General features: G+C 41.9%; 1 protein-coding gene across 1 annotated transcript in view; it reads right to left on the bottom strand.

The window, feature by feature from the left end:
- Positions 1–400: 400 nt before the first annotated feature.
- Positions 401–18,249, bottom strand: part of whrnb (whirlin b) — a 76,965-nt gene continuing 59,116 nt past the window's right edge. Inside the window, exons 4-12 of the mRNA XM_056377201.1 lie at positions 16,411–16,685; positions 14,012–14,048; positions 12,092–12,277; positions 10,522–10,713; positions 8,539–8,613; positions 6,476–7,157; positions 5,861–6,036; positions 3,824–3,952; positions 401–2,072 (exon numbers count right to left, since the gene is read on the bottom strand). Coding sequence (XP_056233176.1) covers positions 1,896–2,072; positions 3,824–3,952; positions 5,861–6,036; positions 6,476–7,157; positions 8,539–8,613; positions 10,522–10,713; positions 12,092–12,277; positions 14,012–14,048; positions 16,411–16,685 — 1,929 coding nt within the window. The 3' untranslated portion in view covers positions 401–1,895. The remainder of the gene's footprint in view (positions 2,073–3,823; positions 3,953–5,860; positions 6,037–6,475; positions 7,158–8,538; positions 8,614–10,521; positions 10,714–12,091; positions 12,278–14,011; positions 14,049–16,410; positions 16,686–18,249) is intronic.

Below are 18,249 nucleotides of genomic sequence, written 5' to 3'. Positions count from 1 at the left end.
CATTTCCTACTATGTAAACCACTAGTTGTTTTAATACGTAGTTTGAAATGGTGGGATTGACTGCAGGACCTTTGTAGTGGGCTGCTTAAGTGTCGCGAGATGGATCTAATAAACTGGCAAGTTTCATTTTTTATGATGATTTTTTTTTCCTTTTTTTTTTTTACCAGAACTGTGAAGACAACCGCTCACCAGTCAGTGACTTAGTCGTTCTGTTCAACCTGACCTCTTCCTCACAGTGTAATCACAACAATCTGAAGAGTGTTTCCTGTACGCTGCGTTTACAGCTCCCTGATTCATTACTGCGTCCTCGTTAGCATCCCGCAGAGAGCATGATAATGATATGATCTCCATCATCTCCGCTGTGCTGGGGACGGGGTTTCATACAGACAACCCTGTCTAGTAGAAAAGATATATTTTTAATTGAATAATGAATGAATGAAGCGCTACATTTATTAAGAGCAGTGGAGTCATAGAGGTGGTGGGGATGTGTTCACTTCCATAGGCCTCTGTACTACAGAAGCACTTTGTTAGGGGACAGATGGTGGTTTTGGTTAAATGTAAATACACATGTTGTTTGTGAAATCATTGTGAACTTTTTCTGTATTAGACCAAGATCTGTTTCGCTAACCTTCCCCCAGTGCTGCGAGAGTCGTAACAGAATGATAAACAGTTTCATAATGCTGGAAACAGTTAACATTTTACTTCAACGTAAATCAACAACATATCCTCATTAAGTCAGTCATGATTACTTATTCTACTGAATGTTGCTGTTGCAGTGTTTTTGAATATAAAAGTCATTTCTATGAGACAACAACATTCTACTAAGAGAATAACATCCTCTTACAGAGAATATTAAAATGCCCTTCTACTGTTAAACTGTTTAATATTATGCTACAGGCCCCGTGTGCTTAACCCTGTTTCCTGTTGACCCGTATGCAAAGTGGGCTGCGTGGGTCTGCTTCGTGACTGGCCGCTGTTACTGGAGGGGGTGTGTCCGCCCATCGTGTTGCTGATTGGAGCGGCTGAAACCCTCCTTACTACTTATTATATTTTACCTAACCAATTCCAGCAGGTTGCGTTGGGCTTCCCCTATTGTGAGCTGGGTTGTAACAAATTATAAAACGTTGTAGTCATAGCAATCTACTGTATACCAACAAACTATCACTTGTATCAGAGGGACTGAAGGGCATATGAAAAATACTGCTAAAATACTGATCAAATGTTAAAGAATGTACATGTACATATTGAGTATGATGTGTTTATGGGAAACTAACATTATGAAATACAATAGGTCCACTTTTATCCAGGGTCTTCAGTCTCGGTCTCCTAGAGATGATGTTTATATAAAACTAATTTACAGCAAGAAATTTGTTTTGTAGTAAATGTAGCTGTGACCAAATTATGTTTGTCATTAAGGGTAATGAGGATATGTTGTATGTTGTTCATTTACGGATTTGGCAAGTTGTAATGTGGCTAAACTTGTTTTCAACCTAGATGATCGTGTTTGGCTCCGTCTCACTTTGCATTCAATTCGACCACAGTGTTATTTTTGCTGATCAAATGAAAACTACAATGATCTGATCTGATTTGATTAGATTTTTTTGATTTGATTTGATTTGATTTGATTTACTGTGATGACTGTGTGACTCAGATGATCCTCCTACCTGCCTCCATATATTGTATGAAACATTTTTATGTTTCATACAAAGGACAACTAAAGACTGAGAGTGCAAAGAATGTAACATTAGATTAAAATGAGGGCCATGATATGTATGTGTATATATATATATATATATATATATATATATATACATATTATGATTGAGTTCATATGGTTCCCTCAAAGCAGTAAAACAGTGTCTTCTTAGCTGCATAAAGTCCAAAATGATATCATATCAGAGTCCCGGCTCAACCACCAGAAAGTCAATGTAATCCTTCTCTTTGGACTTGAAGGCCTCTGCGATGATCCGGGCGGCTTCCTTATGCTCCCGACCTCTCAGGGAGATGCCGTTGACCTCCAGGATGACCAGACCCACCTTCAGCTGCTCGCAGTTATGAGCTGAGCCTCCTTTCTGGAAGGAGGGAAGGCAGACAGTATTTAGACAGAGAAAGCAAGTGTTTGCTGTTACTTACAGCACAAGGTAGCTTACACCTGAAGTCATAAAAGAGATTACTGTTATAGTATTTTGAAATTTATCGTTTTATACCTTTCAAGATTTCACCATAGACAATAAATTTTCTTTTAGTCTCCAGCTGTTCCGGTGCATTTGTTTGATTTACAGCTGACAACAACAAAAACCACAGCATCTAGCATTTAGCATCTAAACTGACAGATGTCAACATCAACAGCTCAGTTTTGAAGCTTAATGTGGGGCAGCTGACTGACAGGTCGAAGCCAGCGAGCTTGGAGAGCTACTGTATTGTGATGATGGACTGGCACTTGCATGTTCCCATCTGTCAGTGGTTGTAGACTGCCAGCTTGTCAGAGTTCATCATCCCACCGTGTGAGAAGTATCCAGTCTTCTAGCGCCACATGTTTTGTTCTTTTGTACTGTACCACTTCCTTGGCTTCATGCAAATAAGTTTAAAATGCAGAAATTTGGTTATTGATTATATGCAAAAGAATCTCCATGTAAGTCACTAACTGTGTCCCAATTCAGGGGCCACAGCGACTAAACTGTCCCATTCAAAGGCTCCTTCAGATTCAGCCGAGAAATGCATCTTTCTTTTCTTGGGCAATGAAGGCTCCAGCAGGGGGGCCCCTTCTTGGCCCAACCTATCCCAAGATTCATTGTGCACTGATAACGAAAGCAGACAAGACTGACAGAGAGCCTGAGGATTACACTTTTGAATGTAAGTATTGGGTTTCAGCTCAGTTGAACAGCTAACAGTACAACTGTTAAAACCAAGGCCCTTAAAACCTACGACGGCTACGAAGGGCCACACCTATATAGACCATGCACTCCGAAGGATGTGGCCCCTGAACTGGGACACAGTTACTGTTTGAGCCACTGTAACTAAGAACTAATCTGTTAATGATTTCACCAAAGAGTGTGTGCAGCCGTTTAGAACAGAGAATAATTACATTCCCCTGAAATGACAGGAACATAATTGGCTAAATGTGCAACGTCAAACTGATTATAGGGCACGTTGTGTCTGATGGTGACTGTTGAATCGGCTCACTGGTACTGACTGTCAGTGTCTTCACAGACATGGGTGACAGGGATGGCTGAAATGGAAATCACCGCACAGTCAAAGGTGCCCTGTTCATACACAAGTCTGGGTGGGGCTGGGTTCTGCTCAGGGGACCGAGGCTGCAGCTCGTTCAGTTCTTATGTGATGTTTGCGCCTCTCATCCTCACACTTATGGAAATGTACCGTTTTGCTTTTTTTTTTTGTACTTGAAAATGTGAAAGGAGGGGCGTCGTGTGGCGTAGTGGTCTAAGCAGGCGCCCCATGTGTAGAGGCTACAGTCCTCGCTGCAGTTGGCCCCGGTTCGAGTCCCGCATCGGACGGCCTTTACTGCATGTCATTCCCCCTCTCTCTGCCTCCCCATTTCCTGTCTCTCTCCACTATCCTGTCCAATAAAGGCACAAAAGCCCAAAAAAATATACTTTAAAAAAAAAAAAAAAGAAAATGTGAAAGGGGTTACAAGAAGGCTGATAAGCTAAGAATCAGATGTTGAAGGAAAACAGAAATTTCATCTGCAAAATTTTCCACTCAGGCCTTATACAGCACTTTGAAAGACAAGACACTGAATCTTCGCACAGAACAATGGCTTCAAACCAAATCTCAGCCAAATACAACTGTAAAACTGTCTCACCTGAATGGTGACTATGCGTGGCATAGGTTGGCGTGTATTGGCTCCGCCCTCAATAGCGATGCCAAGGGTGTTGGCATTTTTCACCACCCGTACCAGGGTAGCAGTGGGCTCCGTCAACGGTGAGCCAGTCTGCTGGGAGAGGTCAGTGATATTGAGAGCAAGGTTGAACTTCAGATCATCATCAATAATTTGTTTTTAGATCTAGACCAGAAATCAACATCCTCACCTTTTATCAACAGATTCAACTGTGCAGCACCATAAATGTACTGTTTTAAATCAGGTTTCTGCTTAACTACACATTGAATACTCAGCCAGTAATGCACTGATATAATAATTATAATTATCAGCTGCATGCGGCTACTTGAAATATTACTTTTTAACAAAGGTGCAATAAATGAACTGAATCTTGACGTCAGTGTGTTGAGATGGTGTGAAGCAGAGTTTGCCATTGTTCATTTTCCGTGCAAGTACTGTAGTAGTAATATAGTAGTATAGCATTTTTTTAGTCAGAGTTCAGGATGGAGAACAGACACAAAAAGGTTCAGGCAAACATTCTAATGCTAGGGAATAAGGTCAGAACACAGGTGGCATACCACTTTCCTTCCTGTGCCACAGGAAGGAAAGTGGTATGCTATAATCTCCCTTACAAAAAGCACATGTGAAATTCTACATCTCACATGTGAACTGAAGCATTTCACATGAGATGTTTGAGTTCACATGTAATGTAGTGGTGCACATGTGAATTTAATTTCACATTTGTTTTTCAAATGTATATATTATAATTCACATTATAAACTTTACATGCGAATACAAACTTTGCATGTGAAAGTGATAGTGAAATGTGAAGTGCAGCATTTCACATGTGGTTTGCTTTATATGTGAATGCTAATTGTGAAAAAGATAATGTCACGTTTGAAACGAATAGTCCCATGTTATGTTGTGATTTTACATGTAAATCTAAGTTTCATGTTAAGTACAGGTTTCACATGAGTTTCACATGTAATCCCAAAGGTTTCACATGGGAATTTACAAAAGGCTTCACACATTACACCACAAAAATGTTCCAAAACCACATGTGTTCTACACATTTCACATGTGATTTAATATGTCTTCACATGTTAAATTTCACATGTGCAAAATAATCATATGTACAAGTGATTACATGTGAAATTTATGTGGTTTTTCTGTAAGCACTAAGTAAATGATATTCAACCCCCCCCCCCCATCCCTCTCGAGTTACCCTTGTGCAGTGCCCTGCCCTGGTGGCTCTATTCTCTACACAGTCGGCACTCACAGAGATCAGCAAATATTTACACACTGGACACGACAGCTACCACACGTGTGAGATCTGTCAGAGCCGCCGGCACCTTTTGCTTCTCAGTTGAACTTGTTCTGCATCTTGAGCTGGTAGACTTTTTTTGAGAAGCCACCGCTCCATATTTCAGCCACTTTGCAGTAGTTAGCTAATGTCTGGCCTCCAGGTTGAGAACAACTGGTCTAAATGGTTTATCAGGGAAAAAGAAGCATGTGTGCAGGTGGGTTTGGTGACTGGGAGAGGCAGGAGTACTGTGAGTGCAGGTGGGAAATGTCTGGGTGGGTTAAATTCTTTGAATTCAGAGAAGAGTCATTAAAGCTGCAGAGTCTGAGGACAGACGACCTGAAGCTCATCAACACTTTGGCAGTTATTGTCACCTAATTGTCGCTCTATTCAGAACTTCATCTCTATAACTGCCACACAATGATACGTTCAATCCTCTCACCGTTATGAGACAGCACACAATGTGGCGCCGTGTAATTAATCACACTGATCTATCTGCAGTTAATAGGTTACGATGTAAGTTGTCTTTGCTTAACTTAATTCCATAAAGTAAAAGCAGTAAAACAAGTTCTAGAGAAAAAACCCAGTTATAAACTGATCAATAATCACCCAAATATTACCCAATAATTTATCAATTTGTGATCTCAGCACCGTGGGACAGGATGCAACATGAAGAATCATGATATGTTGAAGTGGTTATGGCAGTGTAGGGGCCTCACTTGTCTGGTGGCCCCTGAAGTAAGTGCGTGGGCCCCTGGCTGTTCAAGATGGCGCCTCTGGTTCTTGCTGGGTCGAGGGCTGCCGTCCTTACTGAGGCCTCCTGCCTCGGCTATATCCACCCCGCTGTCCTCACTCAGGGTCTGGCCACTGTCGGACAGCTGGGACAGTGTGGCCCCTGGATGAGACACTGTCATGTTAGTATACAAACAGCGACAGGGGTCAAGGGTGTGAGTCAGGTTTATATCAGGCTTCATAGCTAATATTTATATTTCAATACACCTGTGTTACATTATAGTATGATGCTACTTTACTTTTTCTGATCTGCTTTCATTGATGTTGATGATATTCACCGTTGATGCAAACCTGTTGCCTTGACTTCAGTATTATGTACATTTCCAAAATACATTCTAATTTACTAGTTTTACAGTCGTCGATACAAATACAGCCACACACTGTTTTTTTAACATTAAGTTTGAACTGCACTGTGAACATGTTGTGTATTTTGTAGTATGTTGCATAATACATCACTAACAAATTACAGATTTTCCTAGTAACTGTATCTTGTACGTTGATATACACACACACACACACACACACACAGCCATGTTCTGTACCTCTTTGTTGTGGTCTGGAGTCTGCAGACAGCCAGTTCATGTCCGTTAGCATAACTTTTTGAGTGAGGGCAGGTGAGCAGAGGCGGTCAGGACTACAGGGTGGAGCAGCAGGTGTGATGAGAGAGGGGCAGGGGGAGGGACATGGCGAGGGATGGGGTGATGGATGAGGGGATACCATGGGAGATGCTGCTTTGGAAGAGGACGCAGACTTTGACAAGATGAAGGATTTCTCGTAGGAGCTGGATCTGGAGGAGAGCTTGACGGATCCCTGTGGTTTTGCAGAGCTGGAGGAGTCCCGGTGGTGCAGGAAGCCCGGGCAGGTGTGATGTCCCGAACTAGATCTAATGTGGTTGCCGGGATGGTGGTGGAAGTGATGAGCAAAGTGGGGGTGGTTGAGGTGTTCAGCATCGCAGGGCTGGAAGAAAGTGTGATGGAGTGCATTGAGAGAAGTGTGGTGGGTGGCGGAGGCAGGGGAGGGCTGGTGGCTGGTGGGTAGGGATTTTAGCGACTTTTGGAGGCAGTCCTGGAGCAGCTGGGTGGGGCCAGCGAAGAGTAGGCTGGAGCCGGGCTGCACCAGCCGGGCTGGAGACTTCCTGCCCAGCTCCTTCTCCCTGGACAGCCTGCTCTGGGCCTGGAATGGAGCACTCCTCCACAGAAACTCACCAGAGGCCTGTATTTCATCCTGTCAGCAAAAAGACGGCAACAGAACGTGTCCCGCATGAACAGAGCAGCTCCTCTCTCTGAGCCAGATACGTAACAAGATGAAAGAAAGATTCAGAATTCTAAACCTTAAGATTTCAGTGCTGGATGATTTGGTCATGAGTTTGAACTGACTATTCAATTTTCTGAGAATGTGATGAAGATGATCAATATTCATCAAAAATGCAGCTCAGTGTAAAATCCACACTTCTAAACCTGTCTATAATCGGAAACATAATGATGACTAGTTTGATTTAAGAGGATGTGCTAAAGGTGTTTTTTCTTTTATAACCAGCAGTTTATCTGTTTGTGCACACGACTAAACAACCAGACTGAGAAAATATGAATTGCTAATTGAAGCCCTGCATCGACGTCCTGACGGCAGCCCTGTACTAACACACAGATGTGAGACTGACGTTCATCTACAGTACATCCAAAAATGTCGAGCTGTCTCTTTAATGAATAACACTACTAATATTAATAGTGATATCAAATGCTGGACACTGTATGTCCACTTTAGCATTAAGAGAAATGCGCACATGCAATGGTTTAACACTTCAACATGACATGTAATGCAGACATCGCTTCCTGTCGACTGCCTGTGTAAAGCCAAGCTGTTTTCTGTCAAGCTGTTACTGAGATATTATGTCCACGAGAATGGGACGAACAGACGTACGTACGTATGGACATTAGGACAGACAACCTGAAAACAATAATGCCTCTGGCTCTGGCTGTTGACCTTTTATATTAGGACTGTAAATATAAAGGGTCAAAGCTTTTTTGTATATTGTTTGGCATTTTAAAACTGATTGATGTTGGTCATTTTGGTTCATTTCTCCACAGACCAACACTCACTTTTGATGACTTGAAACAAATTTTCTACATCTACAATCCACAGTTCTGGAAAGTGATTTGGATATCTAAGGTCGCTGCCTGACTTTTCTTATAGTAACACCAACACTCAACATTTCTGCCTCGACATTCAACATCTAAGTTTGAACTGAGCACAGTCCTGCACCATAGATTAACTCTGGCTAAAAAGATATAAATATAAATGAGACATCCAGTCAATTCATGGTCAGTTTTCCATGAACTGTGCTGCTCCAAAGGGGATAAACTCTGCGCAGCAGCTCTGTTGTGTATAGCCTTTCTTATTCTCACCCTCAGTGCAGAGTTAATCCTCCACTTCTTCCTGTAGGATGTGATGACTATTAAAGCTTCAGTGAAACTCCTAATAAGGATTTTAACTCTAGTAATCTAATCTGTCCTCTGAAAAAACTATGATCCGTTAAACATCGCATCACAAACAATGTGGTTTTGCATGCATCATTTTTTTGGCAGATTAAATAAAAACTGACACATACCAGTGTGATGTTCTGTAAGCTTTTAGTGTTTTCCTCCTGCTCTTTTTGTGTCCAGTCACCAACAGAGTCATCAGTCTGAAAGAAAGCGAATGAGTATGAAGCACTGTAGCACTCCAGGGCCGAGTCTGGAATAACAACGTTAGCCTACTTAATGCAGATGCTACATGGACAGGATCTGCCCCACAGGACAGTGTGTGAGTCCAACAGGGTTTAGTCAGTGAGAACAAAGTGTTCGAGAAAGTTTCTCTGTAGCAGCTGAATCAGCTGAGGCTGTTTAAGGCTGGAGGCTCTGTCGTTTCATCACTGCAGAGCATTGTGGGATTTGTCTCTGATGTAGACTACTCCTGACCTGCTTATCATCATAAATCCAGGTTGATGTGCAACAGCTCCCATACACTGAAATTTATATAGAAATCGACTTAAGGTTGTCTTCGTGAATTCCCTAGCAGCTGGGCTGGTGCACATCATGGTTTACCCCTAAACACACGAACAGCAAGGCGGCGTTTTAACCGCTGTGAAGGTGGAAGCTGGAGGAGCTCAGGAAAACACACCCAACCATCGTAGTGTGGAGATAATTTGAATGTAGCAGCTGTCTACACAGATGCATTGGCTCACATTTCACTCTGTACAAACAAAACCCACAAACCGAACCACATATTTATGCCTCAAGATTATTTTCTTTCAGTCACATAACTAGAGTGATTGTGTGTTGGGCTCTTAACGCCTCCTGTGTAGACAGAGGCAGGGGACACACACAGGCTGGGTAGACGTGTAAATCTTTTGTCATAATAACAATAGATCTTCAGTAAAGAAAACAAGGCTTATGAGATTATCATCACAACCACAATATGAGTGTGTCATCAGGGCAGTTTCACAGACATCATCACCAAAATCAATTTAATAGCATCATCAAATAACTAAGCATTCATAACCTGAGGACGGTTGCAAAGCGTTTTTGTATTTCTGACTGTTTGTTCTAGACCAACCACACTTTTATACATTAAACTTACATCTGACTAATGACCCATACCATTTAAAGATGATTACATATGATTCATAATATTGATCTAAATAGAAGAATTCAGATGTTGCAACTGACCTCAACCCTGGGGACAGATGCAACACAGGTCACAGTTGCAACATATTATGAAAACATTAAATTTCACTAAATAACTTTTGTTTAACTGAGAATGTGCAGTATGAGTGTCATCACTCTTGCATGTTTCTGATTGGAGGAACCATCCCCAGTCTCCATCTATAAGCACTGTAAATCAAAGTACTGACTGACTAACTCCTGACTCCTCTGGCACTTACCACACACAATTACCCGCCTGATATAAGACATGAACCTTAACTTTACTGTCAGTTAAGCAGATTGGCAGCAACTGATATTAGATGTGAACTATTATTAGACCACATTTATCTTCCAAAAGTCATTATGTCTTGTGTTTATAACATCAGAGGTACACCACCTGTAAATTACCAGACAGCTTGATGAGCCGCAGCTCTGAAAGTGTCAAACATAAATCTCACTCCAAAAATTATTATTTACCTGCCTGAACAATGGAGCTACTGGACAGCTCTAAATTGTTCAAAACTCAGCAGCTCACCACACCAGTCTTGGCTTCACTGCATTGGCTTCCCATCTCCTTTAAAATCAATTTTAAAGTGCTTGTAATGACATAGAAACTTTTACACATGTTTGGATTAATGTAGAGTGATGGATTTCACAAGTGTTAAGAAATGAATAAGCACCTCTTTGTGGCAGCCTGCTGGTATTCTCTGCATTACTGCATCATATCACATAAATCATTTAATTTTTCTGTCAGACGATTTGGGAAGCAGCCGTGTAACTAGAGGCTGCAACAAGGTGGTCAGTAGTGCAAAATAACCTCAACAATGTCTTTTATCTCTATTGTGCTCTATTAAGCCTTATCTTTGTATTGATGTCACATGTTCAGCTGTAGTAGATAAGGGATCTACCGTCACAGGGACAGTCTGTCCTGCATCGTGGATCACAGGGGCTGTGTGGTTGCAGTGGCCCTGTAGGTGCGGCACTCCCAGGCCTCCTTGCCAGGGCTGGTGGGCTTCCATCTCACGGTGCAACACCAGCCTGTCGTACAGCTCCAGATCCTGGGGAGCCACCAGGCTCCTCACCTCTGACAACATGGACAGCTGCGGGGAAGGAGAGGAGAAAAAAAACTGATATTTATATTTATATTTATTCTGTATTTTTTATTGTTGATCATCAGTTGTTGCATTGATGATCAGGGCCTGTATTCACAAAGCATCTTAAGGCTAAACGTAGCACCTAACTTGCAGATTTAGGAGAAACTCCTAAAAATAATGGGCGTGTCAGTCCTAACTTTAGGAGTTAGAAGCAGTGGAGAGGACTCCTAACTCACTACGACCAAATCACAAAGAATCTTAAAGGGCAGCTGTCATTCCACATCACAGTGTTCTGGAAACCTTACACGATGCTGAATTACTTAAAAGATACAACTCAATCACGAGGGAATAATGATCGTAAAATGCTTTGTGAATACGGCCCAGATGTTTTCTTCTTTGAGTCTGAGAGGTCAACACACTGCGACTCAGGAAAACACAACCAAATACAGGAATGAGCAGCCAAAACAGGAGACACAAACACATATTAAACTGCAAGTAGCACAGCTTACAATGGAAATGTTTCCAGGGGACAATAAAAAGTCATGCACACTGCTAGAACAGGCTAGTTTTTGCCATGGTCAGTGGTGGTGTTTGTTTGGTCAATGTAACATTTATCAGTTCAATTTTCAGAATAAAATCAAAATACATAGTTGGAAAATTGAAGTCAATTTTCTAAAATTGAATCAACTTTGAATATGTCTAATATATTATTAAGATTTTGGACTTTCTCATCGTTCTATCTATAGAATGGTGGATAGAAAATTGGGAAAAATAGATGAATAGAGTAGTATTGATGTTTCTGGTTGCTTGAGAGGCAGTGGTGTTTTCCCCCGGAGGCCAAGTGAAGCCAGGCTTCCCCTTTTACAGACTGTAGTTGTCATTTAAATAAAAACAGTTAGACTGTGTAAATACTCTGTGCTGTAGCTGCCATCCCTCCTCTTCTCTGTTACCTCATTGAGGTAACTAGCGCCCCTCTAACTGATGTGTGAATGTGTGGTGAAGCTACGGTGGCTGTGAGCTATAAGCTTCTTTAGACTAATGTCACGTCTCTGAGGAGGCCAGGTCAGAGTTGGCAACCCCTGATGAAAAAAAAATGAATAATTAACCAATCAGATGAAGCTACCGTCATGCCACTGCCAAACTGTGATCAGTCGGACTACGCCAAGGGAAACCAGCCGCCCTCTGGCCTCACACCTATGTGACCAAATCATTTATAATGTCACTGACATTGAAATTACAGGAGTTAAATTACGTGTGCTAGTCCTGCTAGTCTTGGCTTCCTCAATCATGTTCCCCACTTAACACCACAGTTGAGATTTCCTATGTTTATGACCACCCTCCCTTTTTGACCCCACTGAGATCAGCTGTAGAGTCGCTGCTGCACCTTTGCATGTGTGTTGAAGAGCTCAAACAGAGCCATGGTCAATGACTCCACTCCTATGTGTCTGTCCTGGTACTCCTGCAAGTAGTAGCACATGGTCTTCCTCTCTGGCTCCGTCAGCAGCATGTAGGCCTGCTGCTCCAGAGACAGCTGCACACCTGGCGGGCCCACACCTCTGTGCACTGTGGGCTGGATGGACAGATAACGTGACACATGATGATGGGAGAAAAAGACAAGGGTCAGTATTATGCAGATAGAAAGTCTTAGATGTGTGCAGCTTCCATCCCCCCTCTCATCCTCCACACACACATCGCCGTGGCTGATCTGATCACACTCAGGAAAAAGTCATCACTTTAACTTGTTTTCCATCAGTGGTTCATAATCTTCAACAGCAGCTTGACTTGAAAACAGCTCTTCTCACTGTTGGTAGATTGAGTTTCAGTGAGATCCTTTGACCAACTGTGAAAAGCTTTGTTTGGGGAAAAGACTTTTCTCTGCCATAGTTATTGCCATGAAAAATCCAAGAAAAATTAAGCAATTCATAGATGGAAGACATTCTATATTTAATAGCTTCTGCTTGACATGCTTCAATATCAGTATCAATATCAATATTCAGTATGTTGACTGTCCCACAAGGGAAAATAAGACACTGGATCTGTTGTATGCAAACATCAAGGAGGCCTACACTGCCTTAGCTCTACCACCACTTGGCAGATCAGATCCTAATTGGTTTTCTTCAACCTTCCTACAAGCCCTGTCTACTGATGCAGGCTGCAACCACCTGCTCATTCAGGAACTGGACCCCGGAGGCCAGTGAGTGTCTAAAGGACACAGATTGGAATGGCCTGTTGGAGTCACAGGAAAATGATAACAGCAAGGACCCTGACCTTGATAAAATGGTTGAATGCACCACGGACTACATTAACTTCTGTATGGACACTGTAACACCAGCAAGGACTGTACACTGCTTTCCAAAAACAACAAGCCCTGGATCACCAGTAACATCAAGACCCTCCTCAACCAGAAAGTGGAGGCCTTCAGGGATGGAGACAGGGAGAAGCTCAGGTGTGTGCAACATGAGCTGAAGAGATGAAAGCAGGTGAAGGAGGACAGCTCAGCTCCCAGCTGCTGGAGACGTCCTGTCCTGTGTCACTGAATCTCTGCTTTTTAAAGTCAAACTGCTTTCTGGAGGTTTCTACTGGTTTTAATCCCCTGGTGTGTTTGTTGTGGAGAGGAGGACACTGTGTGGATGATTCAGCTGCTTGTAAAAACTTGCTGAACGTCTGCTTCATAAGTTATCAGAGAAACAATCAGAACAAAGGTTAGCATCAATGTCAGCTCCAACTCTTCCCTGAGTCTCTGTCCTCCGTACAGTGTCGCTCAAACTCTGACTTTAAATGTCAAACTGCTTCATTCAGTGTTTTTAACACTTAGGATCACTGGGTCTGTTTGATTTCCTGAACCACTCACACTGAAGGAATCTAAATGGGGAGGAGCTTACTGTAATGGTGGTGAAGACAACACCTTCTGTGGTCCCTATTACACTTACACTTACTATTACACTATCACTATTTCATGTTCATTCATTCTTTTGTTATTGTTTTGAGTGAGACCCCTAGAGGCAGAAGGTACTGACTGTGAGTTTAATGTCCAAATGTGATAATCTGAGGTATCATCTGTTGGGACAGGATTGAATAGTATTAGTATTAAGATTAAATTCAAGTTACAGATGTTATTTGACTTTGTTGACTCAAGCTCAAAGTTGTAAGATTAACCTGCCTCTAGTTCCACCTCTGCTCAGGAAAAAGATATGACATGCACAGATGGATCTACAGCATGTTGGAGTGTAGGATCTGTCTGAAAGGTCAATGATTAGTGTTAATATGTATACAGAGGGCAGTGATGCATGGCTGCCTTTCTTACCTTTCCTAATTCAAGTGTAGCTCTGGCTGATGATGGTCTGCAACAAAGAAGAAAACAACGCAGAGTATATTTAAGAAACAAACGATCCTCACTTTAGTTTATAATCATCCTACAAAACACTTTGTTGAGAGCAACCCACCAAAGTAAAAGCATCAACATGAATGTATTGTCTCACCGATTCTTATGCATCCAGAAGATTACAAAACACAACATTACTGCCCAGCCTGCGGCAGGCCCAGGCAACATGAATTTAATGAAGTGTGGAGCTGAGAGCCAACTTGAATGATTTATTAGGCAGCAGCAGGCAGAGGAATTTATACTTTCGCTACCTCCCAATCAGGGCCAGCTCCATTAGGGACTGGCGACAGATGGATGAGGGAGAGAGAGTGGAGTCTCCACGCACTGCTCTGCTGTCTGACACAATGGAGACGTCAAACACAATCCTCCACGACAGGGAGAGTTTTTTTTGTCCTCAAACAGACCCACTCCCAGTAATGGAGGTTCCATTAGATAAGATTATGTTCACAGAATGACAATGTTTCTGTTTAAGGGATTGATAGTCACTGACTATGTAGTTCCTTCTATTCAAAATAAGACTAGGTCTAAACCTAGTCTATGTCTGGACCGCCTCTGGTCAAATCATGATTTTATAACTGTGACATCGTCTGACCAAATTACCAGACACGTAATGAAAGACAAAGACTTAGCTGTGATTTCAGATGGATTTACTGTAACATGATCACTCAGAGATTAAGTTACAAGAGACAGACTGTAGTAAAGATTCCTATTTTATTTTATTTTGACACTACTTTTCTCCTTTACCTCACTTTCTTTCTTCTCCTTTCCTCAGCACTGATTGACTCTTTTCACCCTGTTCACTCCTCATTTACTTGATTGAGTTCACCTGTTCACTCCCTATTTAAACCCTGCACACCCTTTCACTCACTGTTTTCCTGATCATCACATGGGGAGGCAGTGCTGGTAAGCAGATTTTCTTTCTCTCTTTAGTTTTATCCATATGCATGAGTATTTGAACTGAGTATTATTTATCCTTATTCCCTCAAGATGGACATTTGATTAGTTTTGACTTGACTTCTATTTTTTTTTCTTTTAATTTGTTTCTTTCAGATTAACAGCCCATGTGTGTTTGCCCCTCCTTAATGTTTAAGTGCAACTTAATTGTGTTGGAAAAGCAAAGTTTCAAGGCTGACGCATTCTGACCGATGCCCATGTCTGTACACCTCTCCTTCTGAACCTCCTCCTTAACACACACTTTCTTATTCAGTCTCTCTCACAGAGCACAGCCTCCGTCTGGATCCACAATAGTTTAGTCCTTATTTAATTCAACTCCAGAGCATAAGAGACTTTTACCAGAGGCAGGTCTTACTGCATTACGTGTTAATACAAACTCAACACTTCCTTAAATTTCAAATTAAAAGCCCTCTAGTGTTTCAGTAGACAACCCTTTAGACATGTTAACAGGGCTTTTCTTGCTGTGCTGCAGTAAGTGTACTGTCTCATTTCTGGTTGCTGGTGTTTCTGTTGTTTACATGCTATTCAGATCTGCTATTTTCTTTAGCAGTTAGCAAGGACTTTGCTCTCCCTCCCTCTCTCTGCTCACTGTGTATTGTGTTGATACAATGATGAATGATACATGGAATCAAAGTAGTGTATTTGCTGTAATGGAGGCAAGGCTCAGTGTATCGGAAGCACTCCTCTTCCCTGCAGTTCCCGAGGAGCCAGGAAACAGAGTGGCTCAGCACTCCACTGACCAGTGGTGGAAATGTAGCCAGCCAGTCATTCTGTTCTGAATAGAAAACTGATGTGATGTGTTAGTCTCTGTCTCTCCATGTTCAACGGTCTCCTGCAGCATTGGGAACTTGTAGGAGCAAACACAAGCTGACTAATCACATGTTTGTATTTTGTATGTTTGTAGTTGCCACAGCCCTGACGTGGTTACATCTTTAAGAGAAGTACACGAGTCATGGTACAGCGTAGTTGTTGCAATGTCTGACACAACTGTAAATCAGCCACAATAGAATATTGCAGTTTCCTGTGGCTTTAAATGTCACTGTGAGGATCAAACTGTGGAATGATCCGATGCAAAAATGACTAATTCAGTCAGTGACGCTGAGAACTCAGTAGACTCAGGTTAACTTTAGGGTTTAAGGTTTAGTTTGTTTGTATACTGAACACTTCCAATTTAGAGTAAAGATTTTAGTCACAGGGTGTTGGATTAAATGTAATCTGGTTTCCCCCAGTACCTTAAGGGTTAGCAATTTATGTCAATGAAAAAAACACTTTAACTAGGTCAGTAAACCACTCACACAGCTCAGTTATCAGTCACAACGTCTCTGTTCATTGCTTTAACAGTTCTAGTATTAATATAATGTACTCACCTGGTGCTGCAGGTACTGGCACTGACACTAGTGTGAACACCAGCACTGGCAGTGGGGATGGTGACAGAGCTTGGGTTAGCTGTAGCGTTGGTCTCAGCGATGCCTTGACTGCAGATCCATTTGGTCTCATCCACCACCGTGCGTGCATGAGGCAGACGACCGACATCCCTCACCTTCATCAGCAGGTGGCGTCCCGATTTGAGGATGTGAACCGCCTCATCGTGGCAGATGATGACAAAGCTCTGACCGTTCACTTCCAGGATCTGGTCACCTACCTGTAACAGAGCAGTTTCACTAAAATAAGCACATGCTCATCTGCAGATGTCAGGTAGGGCACGAAAAATCTGCATGTAGCATCTCTGGATGACAACCAGAGGCGATGCTTAACATTTTCCATCTCTTCTACATTCAGAGATCTTATTAAAAAAAATCACATGTCTAGAATGAAGTATGAAGTTAGACGTAGGCTGGCTCTTGTGTGGGCTCTTTAACCTGCAACCCACGGTCCCCTTGTGGTTTATTTCATATGGAAAAATATTAGATTTGCTCTTTGATCGTAGGAGAATGCACTGTAGATTCTTTTAAAGGTCCCTTATTTTCAACACCACTGAACAGCGGCGTCTCTTCGTTGAGGAGCTTGTCAGTGTTTTTAACAGTTCTTGCTTGAACATTTTAGATTTTTAGGACGTGTGGTGCGACTGCTGAGGCTGCAGTCAGCATGGCTGTTAGTCTGAGGCTGAAACACGTCCTCTATCCACCGTTACAGGATGTTAGAGAGAAGGTTATAGGTGTTATTGAGCAGTCTTGGAGACACAGGTGAGGACAGCTACTGTGTCTCCATTGCACACATAAAGTATTAGTGTCAGTGTGGAAGGATACAAAGTTCTATGGTCTACAGTATGGAGCTCGAGCTGATTAAACACTTATGCATCTTTTACTTTCTACTCTTTTAGTGCTGAATCATTTTGTACATGAGTTTTGTACAGTTGATCTACTGAATGTGTAAATGCCTCAGAAACTGATTGAGAACTTTTGAACTGTCACATGAATGCCTTTCGTAAAATAATATACTATTAACATTTTCCAATCATTTAGGGTCCTCTGATAACACTATACTGACAACACTACATTTGTTTGCTGATTTCCAACAACAGACTTGAGAATTTTAGCCAATTAAATACTTTATGATGTTTGAAGCCTAAATACAATCGTCAGACGCAAAAAGCTAATGTTAGGCTATAAACCAACTACACCACGGTCACATGACTTCAACGTAACCACTACTTTGATTTAGCTCTGACCTCTTCTACAAAAGCCTTTCCTCTTACACAGTTAGTGACAGTTTGTTTAAACACAACGAGGCTGTGAAGGCGGACTGGTGAGTCGATCAGTTTTCATGTTCAACGTGACGGCGTTTAACGTCCCCGACAACCTCTTCAGTCTTACTTAGCACTCGTTAGCAACCGGGACGTTAAAGACCAAAGAAAGTATTTACTGATGTATTTTATGTTGTAGAATAAAATGTGAAAATTGTGTTAACACGGACCTTATTTCAGTCATCTAACTAATATCCATTCCATCTAGAATTACCTCCTCATGGTTGTCTGCCTCCTCCACTCAGACTACTTTATATAGAGTCAAATCATATCATATATGAACTGTTTGTGTGAAATTTAGTCATAATTGCTGTGTGAAGTCTTGAGTTAAGGCCAAAATCATGTTTTGTGAAGTCACCGCTATTTTGACCTTTGACCTTCAACCACCAAAATCCAATCCAATCCAGTTCATCCTTGAGACCTAGGGAACGTTTGTGCCAAATTTGAAGAAGTTCCACCTTGG

Source organism: Seriola aureovittata, chromosome 5, assembly GCF_021018895.1.
Source record: "Seriola aureovittata isolate HTS-2021-v1 ecotype China chromosome 5, ASM2101889v1, whole genome shotgun sequence".
Lineage (NCBI taxonomy): Eukaryota > Metazoa > Chordata > Actinopteri > Carangiformes > Carangidae > Seriola > Seriola aureovittata.
The sequence above is the reverse complement of the archived record's forward strand: the minus strand, read 5'-3'. Positions and strand labels throughout refer to the sequence as shown.